A 23,864-nucleotide genomic window follows, 5' to 3' on the forward strand; every position below is an offset into this window, starting at 1 on the left:
CTACAATTAGCACCCTTGGAAAGTGCACCTCACAATTACATAACTTTATATGGCAGTGCGGTGCCCTGAGAAAAGGGGGCAACAAAGTCAATATGTGCTCTTCATGGGCATGCCCGTAAATGACACGAGGAAGGACATGGTTAGTTTTATTCCCCCTTTACTGATATTTGCACAGGAGCTCCAGCTGTCCGCTGAGTTCAGCTTCAGGGTAGGGGGCAGGTTGAATGTGGAAACAGGCTTAACAGATATGCAATTGAGCCGAAGGATAAGGTGGCCCAGAATAACCTAGCAAGACAAATAAAGCACTTGATATATAGGTACAGTGCCAGGCACCAAGGACCGGAGATTAGATTCAGTTGCGGAAACTGGGCATCCAGAGTCTAAGATAGCTGAGTGTTGGAAGGGCACACAGTATGTGGTGAGGAAAAACAAGGATGACTGCCAACATATAAAGTCCAGCCTCAGAGCAGCCAGGAAAGGGGGGAAGCAGCTGTCAAGGTGATATATTCTAATAATCATCTGCCCATTAGGTAGCTGGAAAGAAGAGGACAGGTGACCCTCACTTCAGGCCCTTCAGGCCCTATGAAGCCACAGTTATTGACTCACAAAAAAAAATGTTATGTTAATAGAAGCATGACTCTGTCTTACAAACCAGATTGGGAGAGGGGAAACTGAGAAGGAAAAATCATCTGTAGACTCCAGCCTAGCGTGGAAGGCTTCCTCCCCAAACATCAGAGTTCATTTTAACACAGCCTCTCGCAAAATCAAAATAAATGAGTTGATATATTGCTTAGAGAGAGAGAGAGGCAAGGTTCAGAGTTATCCACTGAGCATTATCTTATTTGAATATTTTATATAACGTGGAAAGAGCAAACACATGCATATACTGGATTGTTGGATAGAAAAAAATATGCCATGACTTTCCTGATAACCCTATATATATATATATATATATATATATATAGAGAGAGAGAGAGAGAGAGAGAGAGAGAGAGTATATAAATAAATGTGTATATAAGAATATAGAGAATGGTGTGAAACTGTTAACACTGCTTATTTGCTTGAGGTAGATTAAGAGTTTTATGTTTTTCTTTATATACCACTTGATTTGTTCAACTAGCAAGTGAAAAAAAAGTAAGTAAATCTGTGCTCACCCCTTCCTTCTGCAGATTCAGTGAAATTAGGGAGGGAAGGAAAGTCCTTGTCATTCAGCAAACATTGAAGACAGCAGAGATATGGGAAATGACCATTTCTGTAGGGCTCCTAGGGCATGTTTCCAGAAAAGGGTGAGTAGAGACATGGGTGGGGGGGCAGGTAAAAGGGAGAGGAATTAAGGAAAGGATACAAGGGTAAGGAAAGGGGTAAATCGGAGAAAGATGGCCATCTGCTGAACACTAGAGGGGCTTCTTCATGGGGTGAATGCAAGGATCAAGGCATTGGGGCTTGTGCTCTTGGAAGGGAATGGGATAGACAGTTTAAGGGCACAATGTCTACCTTCACCCTTAACTTGGTATAGCTTTGAATCAATCAGCTGAGCTCTGACAACTGCTTAAATGTTCTTAATTAACTAATCTTAATTAATTAATAAAGCTAGACATGAAAATTAAAGAAACAGAAACTATCTCCACCATACAACTTCTCCCACCCACACACCCCAAAAAACAGACACACAAAGGAGGATGTATACTTACCTGGCAGGGAAGACACCATGATCATGAAGTGGGGTTTCCAGGCCAAGGATTATCCCTTGCACTTCCAATGTGCTAATACCTGTGATTTCCTCAAATGTGGGAAACTCAACTTCATAATTTGTGGTAGTGGAGGACGGCATTTACCCCTAAATTAAAAAGAATACAAAATGATACCAAAATCAATAGATCTGCAAAATAATCCACCTCCTTCAGCAGTTTAAATATTTTATTTAAATAGCTTGCTTATTTTCGCATACAGAACTATGGTACAGGAGAGATCTGCCATGCCATGTGGGTCACCTCCAGGGCCAGGGATTGAACTCGTGCTGAAGTGTCTGTGGCTAGCTTCGCAGTGCTGTGCTTTAACCTGTTGTGCCACCAGGGAGGGCCAGTCTAAAAATTTTAAAGAGCAAAGGCAAAAATGTACTCTAGTAAGTATAAATAATGAGATCTAACCACTTAAATAAGACCTTGAAATTATTATAAGACAAAATCATAGATAACCTTGTCAATCTAAAAATCTTAACAAATGAACACATTTCTAGCAAGACATAGAATATCATAATTAAGTCTAAAAGTGGTAGGAAATCTGAACAAACCAGTAAGCACAGGGGAAGGTAATGGAAAATTTCTGAGTTCTGTCTAAACTTTAAAAACAAATTCTGTTACTCAAACTGTCCCAGATTTAAATAGAGCACCACAATTTATTCCATAAACAGTTGTTAAAAATATGATGACAGACTACAAGGAAAAATTACAACCACTTTTAATTATGAATTTAATCAAATATTAGCAAATTGATTCCAGCATAATTAGTAAAACTAATTTACTCTGATCAAGCAGAATTTATTTGAAGAACACAAATACAGTGAAATTAGGCAATCTATTAATGTAATTCATAACATCGACAAATTAAAGGAGACTGCCATTATGATAATTGTATCAAAAGATAATAAAGACATCATTTATATAACTTCCTAGACGTGGCTAATCATCACACCTTTGTAAAAACAAACTCAGGAGGAAAACCACCTCTATTTTTAAATGTTAAACCTTTGGTCTGGTAATACCTTTTCCAAAAATGCATCCTAATATGTCATTTCCACAAGCCAGGTGGGACGTGTGCCCAAGGATGGTCACTATGGTAGGCAGAGGCAAAAGAAATAGAGGAAAGCCGGCCCTCCCCAGTGGTTAGGACGCAGCACTGCAAGATGGCCGCAGCCGCTTCGGTGCAGGCTCGATCCCCGCGCAGGAGGTGATCCACGTGGCGTGGCAGACCTCTCCTGCTCGCCCCCTGCTCCCCTCAGCAGTGTATCTCACTGATCTGCCTGTTCTGCTCCCCACTCTGTCTCTGGTGAGGCCTTTCACCACCCCTGCGTCTCTAGCTTGTACCCCAGTTCTCTATGAATAAATGAAAAGATATTTAAAAGAAATAGAGGAAAGCAGTCTGAAGGCCCATAGAAAGTACAGTGGCTAGGTAACTATACAGCCATGCACTGGGATGGTGAAATAGAGCATGAGTTATACCTATTGACCAGATGAGTTTTCCATTCTGTGTTTATGTCTATGCCAAACCCGGTTCTAAGTTGTGTGTGTGTGTGTTCATGTGTTCATATACTCATGGAGGAAAACCTGGAAGGCCATGCAAATTATGAGCACGGGTTGTACTCTATAGAGAGTGCACAGGAAGGGGAAGCTTTGTTCTGAATCCAGCTTTGAATTGAAGGCTAAGAAGCTAAGAGGCATGTACTCTTTTTTAAAAGTACTTAACAAAAAGAAATCCAGGAAGGAGAAAAAGAAAAAGGCAGCAAGAAAGCAAAACACTAGAGGAGAATGAAGGAAGCAAACAAGAAGTAGGGAAAGGCGTGGTAGCGGAGGATGGGCTTTCCAGTCACACAAGCCGCTCTGAGGTCAGCCGCAGCGGGGGCGCTGCTAATCCCCCACCCCGCCCCGCCCCACCCAGCCCGCCTCTCGCATCTGTGGCCGGCTGCCTGCAGCGGCCTCGACTGACGGGGCCCTCCCGTCCTGGGGAAGAAAACAGGAGCTCGCTAGTCATTTTCTGAAGCCATACCTCAGAGAAGGAGAGCGTGCCTGTGAACACATGCAAATGGGTGCGGCTGCTGCAGAAATAGTGCAGAAAAGACAGGCGGGTGGACTTTGCCAGCGGTTGCACTGGTGCTGGCTCCAGTCCTGGAGACGCCCGTGGGGGAGCTACTGCTGCACCACTGCATCACATCCAAAGGGCAGGCGCCACCCAGCCTTGAACTATTAAGCTCAGATGTAGCAAGTACCTCTTGTTACAAGAGGGTGAGAATCTGAAGGTGAGGAAAGCAGATGGTCTCAGAGGACAGGAGCTAGACAGAAGCTGGTTGGGAATAGAGCCCCGCATTGCACCCCCGCCCTTTGAAAGAGAGCTGCTGAGTGGGTGAATCCGTGGAAGACTCCTCTTTGCATGCTTTCGGATGCACAGGTCCTGGAGTGCAGGGATGGGAAGACTACGGGGTACAGGGGGCCACTGACGCTGAGAAACACCATGGGGCTGAAGACGGTAGCTAGGATCTCCTCAACCTGCCAACTCCCAGCATCCCGGTGGAGACTGTTGGCATTAGGGAAGAACTTGAGAGTGCAGGTTCTAGATTCAAATCAGACTCTCCACTAGCCAATTATGACCTCAAGCAAGTCATTTGACCTCTCAGGGAATCAGTGTGTTGTTTGTAAAGTGGGGAGAAGAGTTAGCTCTCACACAGGACATTGAAAGAGAAAAAAAAAATTAAAAATGACCACATATATATGAAGCATAATGGCTGGGAAATGTTTAGTGCTCAATAAACCTCAGTTTATTATTAGAACATTAATTAATATGTCATTTGTGTTCAGAGCCCTGGACCAGGTGCTGGGCTTTAATAGCCACAGACGGTCCTAGATTCCATCTTTCCACCATCTCCAATGGTCCCTCATCTCCTCTTCCTGCCCCCACCGGTACCGGATCTAAAATTCTATCTTGCTTTGGAGTGCCTCCAGCTGTTTCCTTATTTTCCACCAGCCAGCTTTGGGCACGCCACACACATTCCCTTGGGGCACATCTTCATTTGGAGGAGTGTCTCTCTCTCTCTCTCTCTCTCTCTCTCTCTCTCTCTCACACACACACACACACACACACACACACACACACACACACACACACTCACCCACTCACTCACACCTTTCCAAGTCCCTGTGGAACTGAGGGGAGTGGGGCAGTCTTAAGCCATTGACAGACCCAGGAAAATATGGAAGAAAGGAGACCAAACCCAGCTTGTGAGGGCTTTGGTGGTGGTGAGGGCAGGGGGTAGGGTGTGTGTAGGGGGGGGAGGGTAAAGGCAGCCAGGAATAAGCAAATGCTTAAATGTTTAAGGTTGTTTTTTTCAATCAAGCATCTGCAGTTGCTGGGTGTAACTCTAGCCTTCCTCCATGAAATGTGTGAATGTGCTATCGTCAAGCATTCCACATATTGATTGCCTCACATTTCACTGACTTGATCCCTTTCTGCTCCCATTAACCCTGCCTAATGGGCCCTTGCTCTTTCAAATACAGGTTGAGCCCCCATAGATGGCCAAATGTTCAATGGTCAACCAGCCATCCTTTTCTCCCCATTCCTGTTCAGAATATGCCATTCTAGAGATGAATATGTGGGGTGTGAGAAGGAAGTCCAGATTATTTCTTTGAATGTTCACTTGTTTTGCCAAAGTATAAATATGACGCTGCAGAATATGTCCAAATGTTCCCAAAATAGACCCAGGGCTGAGGCTGTGCTCATGCCTGGGTATTCCCAGAACTGGTTTCACTGTCCAGCTTCAAGTCTCTATCTGTGCAGAAGGTAGTGAGGAATTCTCACTTGATGTGGTGCTGAATAGTCAATCCTTCAAGATTAGAAAAGCTTCTTGATTTAGTAGACATTTGCCATGGAAAGATCTCAGTCCCCTTTGGAGACTCTCCCTGCCTTCTTCCCACCCAGTCCAGTGTCTTCTCAGGCAAGGATGTGCCCACATACGGTTAGCTGGATCACTCTGGGCAACCCTAACCACATTCTCATTTATTTTTCTCCATGTTGCCCAGAGCAGACATGTTTCTTTTTACTTATCTTCAGCCACTTCACTCCTCCTCTCACTCCTCCTCGTCACCACCCACCAAAATGACTTTAAAATACAAATCTTTGTTACATCTGATGGCAAAAATTAAACATAGTTTTATATCTGTGGAAACGTTACAGAACCACAGTCTAACCATGGAAACACATCAGACAAGCTTAAATTGAGGGGCATTCTGACTGTCTGACATTCTGAACAGTTCCTGACTTGTACTCAAAAGCCATCAAGCTCTACAAAAAGCAGGGAAACCGGAGAAATTACTGTAGCTCAGAGAAGCCAAAAGATGTGATTTAAAATTAAAAAAAAAATTTAAAGAGAAAGCTAATAACTGCATATAATGTGGTATCTTAAAGAGCATCTCAGAACAGAAAAAGGGCATTAGGAAAAAGCAGTGAACCTGAATAGTGTGAGCTTTGGTTAATTATATTAAATCAGCATGGGTTAATTAGTTGTGGCAAATATACCAGAGTGGTATGAGATGTTAACAATAGGGGAACCAAGTATGGGGATCATATGATCTTTGTAATCCCTTTGTAAATTTTTTAAATATTCTAAAATTAGCAGCCTATCTAAATATTTTCAAAGGTACAGAGTGAGTGGAATGGAGATTGACTGCAAAGGGTATGAGAGAGATCTGGGATGATGGTGATGGTCTTTGTCTAAATGGAGACTTGGATTACACAGATGCAGCCACTTGTCAAAATCTGTTGAACCATTCACTTAAGATTTATGTAATTCATTGCCAATTAGTATTATCACAAAAGAGGAAAGATTACTGTAACTAGACATTGAAATCAATAATATGGGTGCCGAAGGATTTGGGGGTGAATGCAATGATATCAGCAACTTATATTGAAGTTAAAGTCAATATAAAATAATTGAAAATACAGGCTAGATTAAGGGATAGATAAAGGGAGAAATAGCAGCAGAGATATATGATAAAGGAAATAAAATGTTAACGGCAGAACTCAGGTGTTGAGAATACAGGCATTCGTTGTACAAGTCCAATTTTCTGTACTTTTAAATGGTGGGGGGAGAAGGGCATTGCAGAGAGATATAAAGTAGAAAGTCCTACAATGCCCTCTCCCAGGAATAACCATGGTTTAATTTGTTGTATATCCCTGCACATGTTTTCCTACTATACTCACATATTTTTAAATGGGATACAAGTATACATCTGCACTGCTGTTGTCATTAATTTCATTTAATGCTTATCTTGGGCATTTTCGAATGACACCTTTTCAATGTGGCTGCATAGCATCCTGTCATATGTTTATACAATGATTACTTTTGTTGAGGACATTTTACCTGTATACAAGGGTTTTGTCCATTCATTTAGTTTTTACTATTACAAACTTGGAAACAGCAGGAATTGCTAGAAATTCTGTGCCAGGTTGAACTCTCATCAATGGTATATGTAAATGCTTCAGCCTTTACCAACACTATTGCTTCCTTATTTTAATTTTGTGAGTCTGATTGGGGGAAAAATATAGTTGTTGGTTTTGGCTTTTATATTTGTGAGATTGAGCATCTTTTCTTGATGTATGGTTATTTGTATTTCTTCTGTTAGTTTTCTATTTGTTCTTTTTTTGTCCATTTGTCTACTTTTTTTATTTGTAAGAACTTTTTGTAGTATGTAGTAAGCCTACTGCAGTATGTGTTGCAAAGCTTTTGTTTAATTTTCCCATGATTTATGTTTCAAGGTGTTTATGGTAGCCTTGTACCTCATTTTCTTTGTAGCATTTTTTTCTGCCTTGTTTGTGTCTTTACCATTCACGACTACACTAAACTTTATTGATTTTCACATATCTACTTTGCGTAAATAAGAATGTGAAAAAGTCACATTAATTGTCACAACAATATAGTTGATAAGATGTGGATTTGACCTCAGATCTACTTACTCTCAGTCCAGTATCTTTTCCACTATCAAAAAAGAATGTAAGTAATTACATTATTCCCTCTTAAGACAAGGAGAAACTTTTCCCTGCCTGTGTTGAGTCCTGCTGGTGAAAAAGAAAACATGGGAGGCTTGTTATATCCATACAGTCACCATACCAATCTCAGCTGAGTTCTTACTGCTGCTCCACACTTTGTAGGGTTATTTAATTAGCTTTTTCAAACTTCCTCCACAATGGCAAGCTTGATTCTTCTTTCAAAGTGACAGTTCTTCACTTTTATCAAAGCTCTGATCATAGGTGAGGACCTCCCTCTTTTCTCACTGTACGGACAGGCTAGAAACTATGTCATGGGAGTGTTCAACTTCCCTCCCCATCACTCCTAAGTTGTTTAAATGAGGGTGAACCTCATCTAGTGCTCCCACCCTCCCCCCAGTCATGGGGGAGAGGGGCTGGCAGGTGTCCCCACCCTCTGCCTTACACTCCAGGGCCTGGTTCCAAATACCATCTTCTCCGGTCTATATCTTCACCTTCTCCGTTTCCTGAGTCACCAGTCAGCATCAAAACAGGTCCAAGGCTCTCCCTTCATAAGAAATAGGAGCAAATGCAGACATCCATCTTCCACCTTAGAATTTCTTCCAAATTGTTCCTTCTAATTATGCAGCTATTAAAGCAATGACCCTGTGTTGGAGTGGTCTGAGATGCTGTGTATATGGTGCCATGTTGCTACAAAACTGCCTTGAAGGTAAGAGAAAAAGCTGGAAATAGGGGAGACCAGGCCACTTTTGGAGAGAAGTAGGCTTTTAGTTAAGTAGAAAGGAGACTGACTTGGGAAACTAATCTGCTTTTCCTCTTGTGAAATGTGTTGGTTTAAGCCAGTAGCTGGTGAGAAGACTGGGCAAAATCTGTCGGTTTCTTGTGAGTGCTGATGCTCAGAGGCTGATGAGCAATTCACTCACAACACTGTGAGACTCTAGGAAAAGCTGCTTTTCTACAAATAGATGAAACAGGATTTGTTTCACTGAAACCTGGTACTCTCTCTGACCAAAGGGCCAGGCTCAGTGGCAGATTTCCCCTAAATCTGATACAGAACCTAGTTGTGTCCACATCTCCCCTTCCAGACATTTTGCTTCTCTGTTGAAACAGACTCCTACTTCAGACAACTCTAGTCAGTGCCCCATAATGTGCTTGGGTAGCAATTTCAGCCATGGGAGAAATGAAAAGACTTTTCCTTCTGGCCAACAAATCTGAGATGAGAGAGCAGAAATAAATATTGTTATTTTTGTTATGACTCCAAAAACTCAAGGGAAAGGAGCAGAAGAAAAAAGAGAGAGAGAGAAGGGAAATAACAAAACTGGAGTAGGGTTAAGAAGGAAAATGCAGAGAAGTGGAATTTCGCCTTCTCCATATTAGTTGATTTTGGATGGAAGCTTGGAGGAACCAGGACCTGCAAATGCTCTGAGAATACTCAGTCGGTACTTGGCTGTAACTCTCAAAAGTGGATACTGAAGTGGGGTGCCCGCCCCAGTAGATGGACGTCATGAGTGACACAGTATGCATTGAGCACTAGTTGAATTTTCCCTGCGGAAAATGTCTCTGGGAGACGCCTATTGGTCCTGAATTTGGAAATGTCAAATATCCACGTGTCTGTCTAGGTCATTATAGACTAAAGTCTGAAGATAGGATGGTAGGAAAGATTTTTTTCTTTTTCTTTTTTTTAAGATTTATTTATGCATACACAACTGGGGTACAGGCCAGAGGTGCAGAAGCAGTGAAAGGATTCACCAGAGACAGAGTGGAGCACAGAATAGGCAGATTGATGAAGTACACTGCTGAAGGGAACAGCAGGAAAGGTGGGAGAGTTCTGCCGTGCCATGTGGATCACCTCTGGGCTGGGGATCAAACTCGCACTGAAGTGGCTGCGGCTGGCTTGCAGTGCTGCGTCCTAACCCATTGAGCCACCAAGGAGGGCCCAGAAATTTTTTCTTAATAAGGCCAAGTTTCAAGGAATGACTTGAAGCCCATGAAGATTCTAGAAAATTCTACAGCTTATAGAGATAAAGACCCGAATAGTAGATGCTTTTGACCTCTGAGATTTTGCAAGATATATAAATTCATTCAGGATCCTGAAAGAAAAATTTGTTATGTTTTAGGAGAATTTTGGGTATTACATGCACTACATTGTATTATCATTTTTTTTTAAGATGCAATATTTACATGGAGTTTATAGAGGTTTTCAAGCAAGAGTGGGGGAGTGGGAGGGTGAGGTGAAAGGACAGAGAAGAGAGAGTTCCTATTTTGCAAGTGGGAAATATCCTTAAATCTGATTGCCAAGAAGTTTTAGGCTTTCTTTGCTTCCTTAACCGCTTAGAGAAACAAGGCCTCAGGTCATTTTCCCGTCAAATCTCTGGTTGTCTTCTATTCACCCATATCTGGAGTTCACAAGCTATACCCATTTCACTGCACTGAAAAGCAATGAGCTAAAGGGCCATCTTTCTTAAGCTACTGTGAATTTGAGCTTAATCTCTATGATCTCACTCTAGTCTGAGGTGACCTCAAGAGGAGTGTTCCTAACAGCACCCCAAGTCTGGCCATCACTGATCTAAAAATACTTGAGTGGCTGGATCCAGCAGTTTTCTGGACACTCAAGATCACTGAATTAGATTCCTGGACTTTTATTGATCAGATAATAACAGTAATTAATCAGGTAGTGGCTCTCAGTGTACATTTTGTATGTATCATCTCTCTTTCTACCCCTGTTATAATAAGTAGGCCCTATAATTTTCATGAAGTAACTGAGGCTCCAATAAGTTAAATAACTTACCCCAAATCTATCAGCAGGTAGAACAGGAAGTCTGATCTGTCTGCATGGTCCACAATGATTGGCTGACTCCTTCCAAAAATGTATCATCTTTCACCTTCTCTTCAACATTCTCAAAAGCATAATCCTCACTAGCTACCTTTTGTTCCTACCACCAACTCACTTCTTAATCCTTTCCCTCTGGCTTTCACTGTTTCCCACTAACCAGACATCTGGAAGATGATCAGTCAGTGTCACCAGAAAATCAAGTGATCTCTTCTCAGTCTTTCGATTGCAAACAGGATCAAACACTCTTCCCCTCCGGAAATTCTCCTCTCCTTTGGTTGTTCTGACCTCACCATTTTCTTGTTATCTTCCTTATCCCTTCTCTGTTTTCTTCGATGGATTCCTTTTATACCCTTCTCCCACAAAATACAGATTTTCTTCAAGGCTATATCTTCATTCTTGCCTCTAGCCTCCCAAACTCAATATTGTCTCTCTGCAGATCGTTTGGGTTATGGCAAAAGAAGCATAGCATAATGGTTATGAGCACTGACTAGAAAGTCAATCTACCTGAGTTCCAGTCTCCCCTCTGTCACATGCTAGTAACTTTGGCGAGTTACTTTGTGCTCCTGTTTACTCCTCAGTAACATAAGGATTAATTGAGATCAGGTGAAATTGAGATTAATTGAGAGCAGTTGTTACCAGCATCTCGCAAGTAATGAGCCTCATTGAAGTGTTTATGTAGTCTGGGCCCCCAGGTCCTAACTTTAACCCAGACACTGGGCCCACTCCAACTGGTGTTTCCCATCTCCCTTTGAAAGTTACTCTGAAACTGAACCTGTCCATAATTGACTTCATTTCTGCTCATGCAAATCCCACTTCTTATTTACTTGTCTCTATTAGAGATCACACTATCCTGGTCCACACACCATCCAACCATTGACTGCTGATCAAACTGCTCAAACATACAGTCCCTCTCACTCACCATCTATAGTTCGTCAGTTACACAGTGTTGCCAATTTCCCCTTTTAAACTCTGGAGACTTGGTTATGAAAATGTTCTAAAATTGATCATGGAGGATGGTAACACTCCATGTGATTGTTATCAAATGCCACTGAATTATAGATTTCAAAGTGATTCAGAGGGTATGTTGTGTGTATTTTACACCAAAAAAATAAAAATCTCCACCTTTATCCACCGGAGCCCAGGTCACTGTCACCTTCCCTGGAATAGAGTCATAGCTTCCTGACTGGTCTCCTACTGTTTCATTGTGCCTACCTGCTCAGGTACTGGACTGGGAGGTGGAAAGGTGGAACATGAGATCCTGCCCTATTAACAAGTACCTCACGAGTGCTTAACTACAGTTTGGGAATTGCTGCCTACATGTGACGTTCAGGCTTTTTTTTCCTGGTAAGTCTCATGTTTTCTTCAAGTGTGTGACTCCTCACTTTATTTTACTTTATTCTATGGTTGTTTTATATTTTAGCCAAAAATGATAATTGGCTGTGAACTGAAGAGCAGGAATCCTCTAAACTTCAAGGAGAATAAGGAGTTTGGGGATAAGGAGTGGGAAAGCTTTGATTACATCTTAGATTAAATGTTAGCTCTTCTAGCTATATAACCCCTTCTTTAACCTTTCTAATCCCTGGTCTCCATTTCCTTTTTATTTTTATTTATTTTTTGAAAGATTTATTTATTTATGCTTACAGAACTGGGGTACAGGTCAGAGGTGTGGGAGGTGAGAGGATTCCCCAGAGACAGAGTAGGGAGCAGAACAGGCAGATCTACTCAGAAATAAACTGCTGAGGGAGCAGAGGGTGAGACAGGAGAGGTCTGCTGCACCATCTGGGTCACCTCCCTGGTCAGGGATCGAACTTGTGCTGCATTTGGCTGCAGAGAGCTTCATAATGCTTTGCTTTAACCCATTGCAGCACCAGGGAAGGCCCTGCTTTTATTTTTAATAGTGCTATGCTACAAACTTGCTGTGAAATTTAAATTAGATAAAGCATGCCAAGTGCTTAGTATTTGCATTACTTCTATTAAAAAAAACTTTTCAAGTTTAGAGAAAAGAAATGATACACATTAAGTAAGGCCATCATCTTTCCATAAAAATCAGTTATTTTCTTAGTGCTCAAAGTGCTTAATTCAGCATATGCTCCATATCCAGGGTTAAATACATTTTTGTTGCTGTGGTTGTTGTTATAACCATTCGTGTTGGGGCTAGGACCAAGCCCGTGGTCAAGAGCTTACCCTTAGACAGGTGAAGGAGTACATCTTCCTGGGCGCCGGAAGCACTGGAGGTAGCTGCATGGAGACAGCTCAGACAGAAGCTGAAGGAGCTCGTGTCAGTTGACCTCAGTCTTCCCAGTAATGAAGGAGGTGAAGTCATCTCCTGAGAATGAGGGGGAGGGTTAGGGCTGGGGGCTTGAGGAGAGGGCAGGAAGTCTGGAGCAGCTGCTGTAGGGAATGTGATAGGGAGTCAGCAAGTGAGGAATGAACGGATTGTTGAACAGCCAGAGGGGCCAGCTTAGGGTAGAGAGCATGAATTGGCAGCGAATCCAATGAGCAAGGATTCTCCAGCAAGCCAAGGGTAGAAACCACCACCTCATAGGGGTCAACCAGGGCTGCAGATTAGAAAGGCAGGAATAGGCCCAAAATTCAGGTAATGAGAATTCTAGGGTGGGCGCAGGAACGGTGCTATACTTAGGCTAAAAATGAAGGCTCACTTATTTATCCAACATATTCTTAATCACCGCATTGTGTATAAATATTAGATAGGTGACTAGATATAGGAGATGATGCTGAAAACGACTCACAAAAATCTCTGAATTCAACATTTATCCACACAGACTTTTACACAAATGTTTATAGATGCCTTTTCACCATTGCAAAAATACTGGAAGCAACCCAGATATCTTTCAACAAATGAATGGATAAACAAACTGTGGTACATGCCCGCAATTAGTCTTAAGGAAAACATTAGATACATGCAACATGGGTGAACTTCAAAATTAATATGATGGAAAAAAAGAAGTGCATACTGTCTGGTTACACTTATACAAAATTCAAAAATAAAATTAACCTATGATGACAAAAAGCAAATCATGAACGGAGCCAGTAAGAAAGCACAAGAAGGCATAAGGAAACTTTTGGTGGTCATGGATATGTTGATTAATTTGGCTTTGGTGACTTCACAGGTATATACTAATGTCGAAATTGATCATATTGTGTACATTTTCAAAGTAATTACGTAGCCAAAATTGAAATAAATTATTTAATCTACCTAAAAAGTCCTACCTTGGTGGAACTTACAGTCTACATTGGAGAACTTACAATAAACTAGTAGGAGGTAAACAAACATGTTTATTTTTAGACCGGGCTTCTTGCTGTGAAGTTAAAATAAACAAAGTAATGGGATAGAGAATAGGATGGGGGCAGGGGAAAAGAATCAACTATAGATAGGATGGTCAAGGAAGGCCCCTGGAGAAGTAGCATTTGAGCTGAGACATGAATGACAAGAAGGAAACCGCCTTGAGAAGATATGAAAGAAGAATTTTCCAGGCAAGGAAACAACTTGTGAAGGCTGTGAGGCAGAAATGAACTTGATGTCTTTAAGGAGCAGCAAGAAGTCTTGTGTAACTTGAGTTTAGTGAGCAAGAGGGAAGAGTATCAGGAGATGAAGTTTGGAGAAGCCGGCAAGGGTCAGATCATGTGGGGCCTTTTAGTACATGGTAAGGAGTGGGGTTGTGTCCCACTTTCATGGGTCACCCAAAAGAGGGCCTGAAATAGAGGTAAGACATGATCTGCTTTATGCTTACCATTGCTCTGGCTGTTGTGTAAAGAACTGCCCATAGGGAGAAAGGGTAAAGGCAAGAAGACCCGTTAGGGAAGCACTATATTAGACCAGGTAAGAAAATGATGGGGATGTGGATGAGGGTAGTAGAATCGAAGATCATGTGATGTTATCATATGCACAATCCCTTTTGGAAGTAACATTGAAGGAACTTGGCCCCTAAATTGAGTAGAAAGGTGAGGGAAAGAGCAGATTCAGTATGACATCTGTTTTGGTCTAAACTATTGAATGGATAATGGGATTACAATTTACAAAAAAAAAAAAAAGAAGAAGAAGACATATGTGAGTGCCATCCAACCAAAGGCCATCAGAAAATAGCCTGTGGTAGTAAGAGGGGTCTCAAAAGGATGTATTATTGGATCACAACTTATCTTAGTTGATTTTAGGGACAGTCCAAAGAACTGTTGGCTCTTGATGGGATATTATTAGAAATTGAGAGCAATTCTACGATTATCTTAATAACTTTTCTAGAATGAATATGACTAGACTGAGACTGAACCTGTAGCCGGGGAAACTCAAATTAGCTGGGGAAAGAGGATGCTTATTAATTTGCACATTTCGTGATAACCTTGTTTTTGTCTGTAATATAAAATTGTCTGTCTCACTTCATCATGTTCATAGAGATGTATCTTGTCTTTTGGGTTAGACTAGTCTAGTGTTGGTGTCCTGTGAGATAGTTTATGTCCAATGTGGCCTCCCGGTGAATAGCAGCTAGCACAGATTTCTCAATAGAAATATCAGACTAGTGGGCCCTTCCTGGTGGGAAGGAATGGGTTGGGAAGCAGCACTGCAAGCTGGCTGCAGCCACTTCAGTACAAGTTCGATCCCCTGGAGGTGGGCCACATGGCGCGGCAGACCTCTTTTGTCTCCCCCATGGCTCCTCTCAGCAGTGTACTTTGTCAGTCGGCCTGTTCTGCTCCCCACTCTGTCTCTGGTGAATCCTCTCACCACCCGCAGACTAGTTTCCACATAGCAGAAGTTGCTTTTCTTTTTCCAGTGAAAGAGCAAATGTGAGGGGAAGGGGCTCAAATGCTCTGAATTGGACATGTGAACTTTAAGACAAGTTTATTGCCTGAGTAGAAACATTAAGTATGTACTCAGATAGGCAAATCTGATACTCAGAGCAAGGAATAAAAAATAGAAATTTGGGTATCATTACTGAAAAGATGGCATTTCACTATAAAGATGATATTTTACATGTTGGGAATAATCAACATCATTGAGGGAGAGAGACTGTATAGAAGATGAGATGGGCTGCATTTCCAGAATGGAGTCCCAAGCAATTCAACTTTCAGAGTTTAAGGAGATGAGGAGGTACCAGCAGAAAGTCAGAAACAGAAGAAAATTGGTCTAACGAAGAAGGAGACAAAGCAGGAGACTGAGGCCTTCTGGAAGTTAAGAGAAAAGTTTCAAGGAAGGAGTCATCAATTGCATAAAATGCTGTTAAGTCGTTGGAGAAAATGAGAACTTCGAATCAAGCACTGGACTTGGCAATGAGCAAGTCACTAGAGACTGACAAAGCAGTTTCACTGGTGTGGTGTCGGTGACAGCTCTGCTATAAAGGATGAGGCAAGATTGGGAGCTACCGTTTCTACACTTACCCTGGGCCAGGTACTCAACCTTCCCAACAGCCCCAGAATATAGGTACTGTTTCTTACATCCATTTTACATAACCGGAAATGAGGCTTGGAGAAGGTTAAGTAACTTTCGTGACATTATGCAGCTGGTGCATACATTTGGACCCAGGCAGTCTGGATCTAGATTCCCTATTGTATGCTCTACACTATTGTGCTTTAGTGTGATGGAGAGAATGAGGAGATGGGAACCTCTGAAATGGCCAGTCCCCTGGACTTGTCAAGTGAACGCTTAAACCACGAAGGGATGTGGCCAATTACTTGGGACATGGGATGGAGAATAATTCAGCTGATTCCAGAGAAACCTCCTCCCCAGCAGGGGCAGTTTGTTTGGATATTGCTTTGGTTTGGCACAGATGAATAAGGGAGATGGCAGGAAAATGATGAGAATTTGATCCTTGCAGTTCTCAGGTTATCCATCTTAATATTTCTTCCACCAATCTTTTTGGCCTTCCTTTTTGGTGTCCTATTAACTAAGTTCGCCTTCCAATAGAAAGAGGACTAGGGAGCAGGCCATGGATTCCTGCACAACCCTGACCCATTCAGACATCCCATGTCTATCCTCATCCTATCCTACAGCCTGTGTCTCTTGTGGAAACGTGGATAACCTCTTTGACGGCCAACAATTGCAGTCTTCCAATCACCCCTACAAGTAGTAGGGATAATGAAAATACCCAAGTTCTGTTCTAGTGGAGCTAATCACAAGAAAGTAGCTCAGAATGGCCTTAGCCACATCAAATTTGAGAGTCCTGGGAGAAGCCTGCATGCCACAGTTCTCCCCCCAAACCAGCGTTGGAAAGCTACCACTGAAGACACATTCCTTAGATCATCACTGGGTGCTGTGCCCCTTGGCAGTAAGGAAGGAACAGTTTTGGAGGACTTGGACTAGGCATAGCGTGAAAAACTGGAACAGGAGTGGGGAAATGAGATAAATACCAATCCTATGGTTTTGCCAAGGGTTCTGACTACAGAATCCCAGAGGATGAACTGATGAGAACTAATTAATAGACTACAGAATCCCAGAGGATGAACTGATGAGAACTAATTAATAGACTGCTTGTCTCCATTCTTTCTCTTCCAGGCCAGCTGCAGCTACAAGCCATACTAGGTCACATCTACATCTTAAAAAGAGCCGAGGGGTGACCCTGTCCTTCCAGGGACCCGAGGTGTTTTCATGTGTGGACATCTTGTGGGTCAGGTATGAGGGAATTCAGCAAACTCCTGCAGCAATCCAGTCATTCACTGCCACCATAGTCTTCCCCAGGGTTTCTAGAACATCTTTTTGTAAAAGAAAGATGTGGCTTGCGAAGCTGTGCCACACGCCTTCCCCAACACACATGATCATGTCAAGATAGTGCTTGATCCATATTCCACTGAAATTTAAAACTAGAGTTTCTTTCCTTGGGATTCCTGGGTGACTGATTATGAAATGTGAATGCCTCAGAGGGACATCATCTGGAGCAATGGTGAAGCCTGACTTAAAACAGCACTATGGCAAAACGTTACTGTACTGAACACCGCTGAACTGTTGACTTTCAAAATGGCTAAAGTAGTAAATTTTATGGCATTCTACTTTACTGCAATTTTTAAAAAATGTGTCTAAAACCATCAGTTCAAAAGGATACCTGCACCCCCATGTTTATTGCTGCTCTATTTACAATAGGAAAGACATGGAGTCAACACAAATGCCCAGAAATAGATGACAGGATTAAAAAGATGTGGTACATATACACAATGAAATATTACTTGGCAATCAAAAAAGATAAGCTCATGCCTTTTGCAGCAACATAGATGGAGCTGAAAGGGATAATGCTTAGTAAAATAAGCCAGAAAGAAAAGGAAAAATACCGAATGGTTTCACTCATAGCAAGAGCATAAGGGGTCAGGCGGAAAAAAAAGAGGGGAACAAATATAATAGAGTAAAAATGAAAACAACGAGCAACTATAAGCCAGAATTTTATGGGGGTGGAAAGAGGAATGGGATCAGAACTGGAGCGGGAAGAGTGCCCTGGAGTATGGTGATGACACACGGGTGAATTAGTGGTAGGAAGCCCATGGGGATGACAACTAAGATGAAAAACTGCACAAAATGAAGAATGATGTAAAAAAGTTAAAAATTTTAAAAATAAATATATTTTAATGTGTATAAAGTGCCTCCCCCTTCTTCTCTGATTACATTCTTTTTAGAGGAAGAGTCCCAGGTCACAGCCTTCACCAAGACCCTGCCCTCCCTCAGAACACAGCTGAAGGTGAACTGGTTGGTTTGCCTGGTGCCATGCTCTGAGCCCTTAATCACATCGTCTTCCTGAAAGGGCTGTAGGTTGTGTTAAGCAGCAAAAGAGGGCTGAAAAGTGACTTCCCATTCAATCTCTTCTCCCACGGCATTTTGATGGGTGGTTCAAGTTGACCTTGGTTTGGTTATTGACCAATCTAATCCATTTACTCCCGGCATACTTAAGATCATGCTCTTTTACCTTCATATCACATTCTAAATGGTAATTCTTCTCACTTCCCTCATGAAGTTTTCCCTTTGTTCTCTTTTCTTATGCCCTCTATCAATTCCCTGGCCTGTGTTTTCAAATTTGAGATTTCAGCTCCTGAAAATACAGTATTTTGGTCATATTTTTAGGATCATAAGGGTAAACGGAAGTAGAGTAGGACATTGAGAGTTATGCACAGGTTGCTAGTTACTCAAGGTTCTGAGAATGGGGGAGATAGGCTTAGGAGCCTGAGAGCAAGTCACCAAATCTTTGAAATCCCCTTCTTTTAGACTCTATATAGTGGAGGATTTCCTCTTCCACTTCCCTCCACACATCTGCCCAAGGGCATGGCCCTGAACTAGGGAAACTGAAAATATCAACCTAACACCTATTTCTGTGCTTTTCCGAACCCTTTCCATGTTATCTCACTTGGTCCTCAAATTCCACAACTGTGCAAGTGGACCCAAAGTAGTTTATGCAGCACATACTGAGGGAAAAAAGCCTGTTAATGGGCAACATGGGGTTGGATTCCAGGCCTGATTTCTGGGCTGTGCTCTCTCCACACCACAGTGCATTTGCTTTAGCCATCAGGAAGGATTGTTTGGAAAGCAGCCAAGTCCCATTTCTCTTTGTAGATCCAAGACTCCTGCAGATCTTGGGTTTATAAAAGTGATGGAAAACTGAAAAGGAAAAGATGACAACCACAAACAAATGCAAGACCCCATTTATACCACTCTAGAAAAGTGAAATCAACAACAGAAGTGCGTCTGTAGTCAAAGAAAAGCTTCCGGTTTTTTTCTGCACTGTCAGCAAGCACTTCCAGACATCAGAACTGAAAACATCTCCTAAACATCCAAAATTGTTGAAAGCTTCAAGTTACAAGTAAGGAAGTATGTTCCTTATTATTCATTATTGTTCAGGAACAAAGTCCTGAACCTGAACCTGAACTGAAGAAGGATCTTCACAGAAGGGAAAAATAGCCTAATGAGTGGGTTGGAAAAAGAGTCATTCTAATTTATTAGAATCACATTAAGTCAAGGCTAATATTTCCCCAGTTTGTACAGATAGCTCATGCTATTCAGGAATACATTCTCAAAACTACTGGTTAGCTGAACCCCTAGTTTTTCTTTCTTCTATCTTTTGATACCACGATATGATCACTTCAATGCTGTTGACCCCCATATACACTGGCTACTTCAGAGCTGAGTGTCCAGAATTTTGGAAGCCTTGATTATTTGGGACGCAGTTATAACCCTGAAAGTGTTTGCAAAAAGCAATTGAGTGGTAAAATAAATTGCTCTCCCCATGCCAGCTCACTTTTCTCACTGGGAGAGTTCTGCAGCTAGTCTCACTACGTGTTCATAATGGCTACCCTAATCATCATGAAAAGGTTAAAATGTTTTTAAGGCAGAGGTATTTTTGCAGTTAGGTTTGTTTCCCACAGCTGGCATGCTAATGTTTATTATGGGCATTGTCCTAGCTGCTTCCAACTTCCTTTATTATTTTTTGGGCAATATTTGTTTAAATGTCTATGGGAAAAAAATGGTACATATTTCCAAAGTTTCAACACTTAAAGCAGTGATTATGACTTAGTATTAAAACTATCTTTTTACTTACTATGCCAGATAAGCAAGGGGCATTGATGTCCTTGAAATACAGGGCTAGGTGCTGGCTGCCCATAGCCCCCTGAGCAGAGTTGGATATCTGTGTCCTCCCTCCACATCCCACTCAGGTCTCCTACAGGCCCCTGAGATGGTTCTAATAGCATCCCCTGTCTTCCTGTCATGTTCTGGACTGATGCACAATCCCTGGTTCCCACCTGCAAGGCGAGCGAGGGTTCAACTTTAGAACTGGAACTAGGACTGGAGAGGAGCCAGAGAGCAAGGCCAGTATATCGCCAAGGAGTGAATCCTGGGAATAAAAGTAAATTCATTTAACTTGTTAATAGCTCCAATAACGTAGATGAGCTGCAAGGTCAGAAACCAGACCTGAGTGAGCCTTGTCTATTGCTGATATATTTAAGTGGCGCAGACTATGCCCTGGTATTACTGAGAAGCCAGCTGTATTTGAGTGACACAAGCTATGTAACGTCTATCGACTGACAGATTCTGGGTAGATTGGGAAAAGCTCTGAAAAATCAGACTTTCCACTGCTAACTTATGTTATGACCTCCCTTTTTTGTATAATCATAATATCAAACTATTCTGAGCAACTTTCAGCTTACAATTGGATTGCCTCAGCCGCATAAGGCCTGCCTGCCCTGACAAGCAAGCACTGCACCAGGGTGAGAAATTCCTCTGAAGTCAAAAGTGACTTGACAACTGGCTGATCAATAAAAGCAAAAGGGCTGTTTCTGCAAAGTCTCTCTCACTGCAGGATGGAGGAAAACCCAGATCTTATCACTCTACTATCTCACCTAGCCTTCTATTCAGCTTCTACAGAATTACTCAAACTTCCTACTGTCTGGCCTTTAGATGTGGAAATTCATCCAGGTTACCTATTTTAGAACTAGTCAGGTTTTCTACCTGCTACACTTCAAAGGAACTCACAAAAGTCTTCTGGCTAGTCTTTCAGGATTCTACTATCTAGTCTTTAGATAAGGAAATTCACCTATGTCTCCTATTCTCAGCAAATTACACTTTCTATTGTCTAGACCATAAGGAAACTCACTTAAAAACCTTTTAACAAGTTTATTCAAAGAACTTTTCTGAAATTTGATTTGCAAGAAATTTCCTCTTCCTGCCTCCCAGGATGTCTCAGGTAGGAAAAAACCCATCAAGTAGTAGATAAGGTTTAAGGGACTTTATTTTAATTAATCTTCACTGTAGTATTAGTCTTAAACTTTGTGCACCTATGCACCTGTTTTTAACCTTGATTGATTTTAGAATGTTATAATCTCAAGTAAAGGTCAAAACAACCCCTGACTATTCTTAGAAAAAAGGTGATTGTGATCTCAGCCCCTTTCATATGCTAATGTCATCTCTGCCTGCTTGAAATGTATAAAATAAACCTCTGCTGAAGGCAGAGCAGGAAGATTTGCACCCAACTCCAACTCGCATGTCTTCCTCACTCCCGCTCTCCTTTGCTCCCCAATTTTTAGAATATCGCCTCCCCGACGTCATTCCCACCTTGATACCCTGCCTGTGTCAGCCTCTCAGCCTGAAATCGGGGTTGGTCCCCGACATTTGAGCAAATTGGCGTCATGCAAAGAGGTGATTTTGTGTGTTTGATGAAATCCAAATAACCACCATCAGGTATAGCATTTAAGCCAACAGCAGGCATGTTTCTGATGACCTGTGACCTTCTGGAGATATATCTCTAACTTAATCCATCACTGGTTATGATTTGTGTAATTCAAGCATTTTCTCTCTAACTGAATATTTACATTATTTGGTGTTTTCCTTTTCAGAAGCCACTTCTTTGAGAGAGTTATGAAGGTAGCTTCTAAAGTTTGATAATTAACTACTATTTGTTTAAGCGTCTCAAACTTTGCAAAAGGAAAATGGGAAATCCTTAACTATCATTGTTATATTTGAAATTGCCTCAGAACTAACAGAAGTAATAAAGCAGCTGGAACTTTTGAATAACTTGGGGTGGGCGGACAAAAAAACATTTTGCCATGTAAACCTTTTCCTCACCAACAATCACATTTATCGTACTGGAAGGGGATGTATCAGGATAGCTACCATAACAATCCAACCCCTAAATTCAAGCATCATTTTCAAAAGCAAAAAATAAGGGAGTCTTTCTCTGTATAGCACTGGGCCTCAAGACTAGGGTCTTTGAGAGAAAGAGTCTTACATTATTGCTTAAACAAACTTTATTACCTGCTTCTGACATTGCCCGGGTTACACAGCAGGGGACCTCTGAGCCTCGTGTTCCATGGGTGAAGCAGAAGCACTGAATCAACACAGGAGAGGCATTTGGAAGTATTGGGGTGATGTACCCAGCAATGATGGCCCGCGGTAGAAAGATGGCAAAGTTTCTAAAAATCAGGCAATTTACCTTTGGGACGATGACTAGATGCAAGATAACCATACAGTTGGGGTCTTAGTTTCTCTCTCCCCACTAAGTCTCCTTCCCCCTTCAGTCCCCTTTGAGTCCGTTCTAGCCCACAGCCTGGTCCTAGTGTCCTGCTAGCTCCCTGAAAGAAGGAGGGAGGAGAACGATGTCTGAAATCTCTTCTTTTTCTTTGTCTCTGTCCCTAAGGCAACGGGAAGCTGGAGCTGCTGCAGCCGGCCTGGCAAAGATGGCAAGCCTATTGGCTCTGCAGACTAAGCAGTCCCTGGAGCAGCTGCCAGTTAGACGCCCCAAGTTGAGATAGATTCATTGCTTCAGTTTAAAGCCAAGTGTTGGACGCATTGGATTCAGTTTCCAGAGGACTGGGGCATATGGTGTCAGGGCTGTCTGAAGACAAGAAAGCAGAGGCAGTTTAGTGCAGTTGGATGTGCGAGGTTGAGGGGTGGTAGCAGCCTAGCCAGGAGAGAAAGTGGCCAGGAGTGGGTCAGAGTGTTACTTCTTCCAGGGCTTTTCCAGACCAGGTCTCCTAGCCTCGCGTCACTGTCTGGGTCTCAGGTGAGGCGAACCCTGGAAAGGGAGAAGATAAGGAGGGGGCGCACAAGCAAGCAAGGAGTGACTCTAGACTCCCTCCCTGCCCTGGCTGAGGGTGGGCAGCCCCCCTGCCGCCAGCTGGCAGCGGCCCTGAGCTGGAGAGCCGGCAGCCTTCTCCGGATCAACGGGGTCGCGTTCCGGGGCCCACTCGTGCTCGGTGCAGGTGTGGCACGGCTCGTCCTTGGCCTCGATGAGCTTGCGAGAGCGGGTGTAGGCCAGGATGAGGCCTCCGGCCAGGCAGGCGTAGAAGATCATGATGAGCAGGATGTAGAGATAGGCGTCGTCGCCCTTGGCGTTGGTCACCTCACGGCCCACGAAGGGGTCAGGCACCACCCCCATGCCCATGCTAGGGCCAGGGCCGGTGCCCAGGCCAGTGGCATTGCCCCGGTGGTGCAGCTCGAGCAGCAGGCGGCTCAGGAGGGTTCGCAGCCTCTGGCTCTCGCTGCAATTCATGGCTGTCGGGGAGGGACAAGGCGGCTCCAGGACGCAGGTGACCTTTCCCCCTGAGTGAGGAGAAGAAAGCCAACGACAGCAGAGGCACCCACCTCCCCAGCGGTCGGCTCTGTGGCTGGGGGAACCGGCAGCTTGTGCGCCTCCTTATCCCCTCACCCCCGCTCCTCCTCCCCTTCCCCACCACGCCCCCTTCGCCTCTTCCCAGGCTCCGGCTGTCTGGCACTCCAGGGAGAGGGGACAGCTGGAGGGGGGAGGAGAAGGGGACAAGGAAGAGGGGGCGAGGCCAGGAGAGGGGAGGAGGGGGCGGGGGCGCGGAA

The 23,864-nt window shown here is 42.9% G+C and overlaps 1 protein-coding gene across 1 annotated transcript; it reads right to left on the minus strand.

The window, feature by feature from the left end:
* Positions 1-23,121: 23,121 nt before the first annotated feature.
* Positions 23,122-23,617, minus strand: KCNE5 (potassium channel, voltage gated subfamily E regulatory beta subunit 5). Its single transcript, XM_004685922.1, has one exon. The coding sequence runs from the start codon at positions 23,545-23,547 to the stop codon at positions 23,122-23,124; it is 426 nt and encodes a 141-aa protein (XP_004685979.1). The 5' UTR covers positions 23,548-23,617.
* Between the last annotated feature and the right edge of the window lie 247 nt (positions 23,618-23,864).

The sequence above is a fragment of the Condylura cristata genome, unplaced genomic scaffold (genome assembly GCF_000260355.1).
Source record: "Condylura cristata isolate star-nosed mole 26May11 unplaced genomic scaffold, ConCri1.0 scaffold00019, whole genome shotgun sequence".
NCBI classification, from domain to species: domain Eukaryota; kingdom Metazoa; phylum Chordata; class Mammalia; order Eulipotyphla; family Talpidae; genus Condylura; species Condylura cristata.

Coding starts and splice junctions, on each gene's coding strand:
- KCNE5 (XM_004685922.1), bottom strand. CDS start 23,547: ATGAATTGCAGCGAGAGCCAGAGGCTGCGAACCCTCCTGAGCCGCCTG.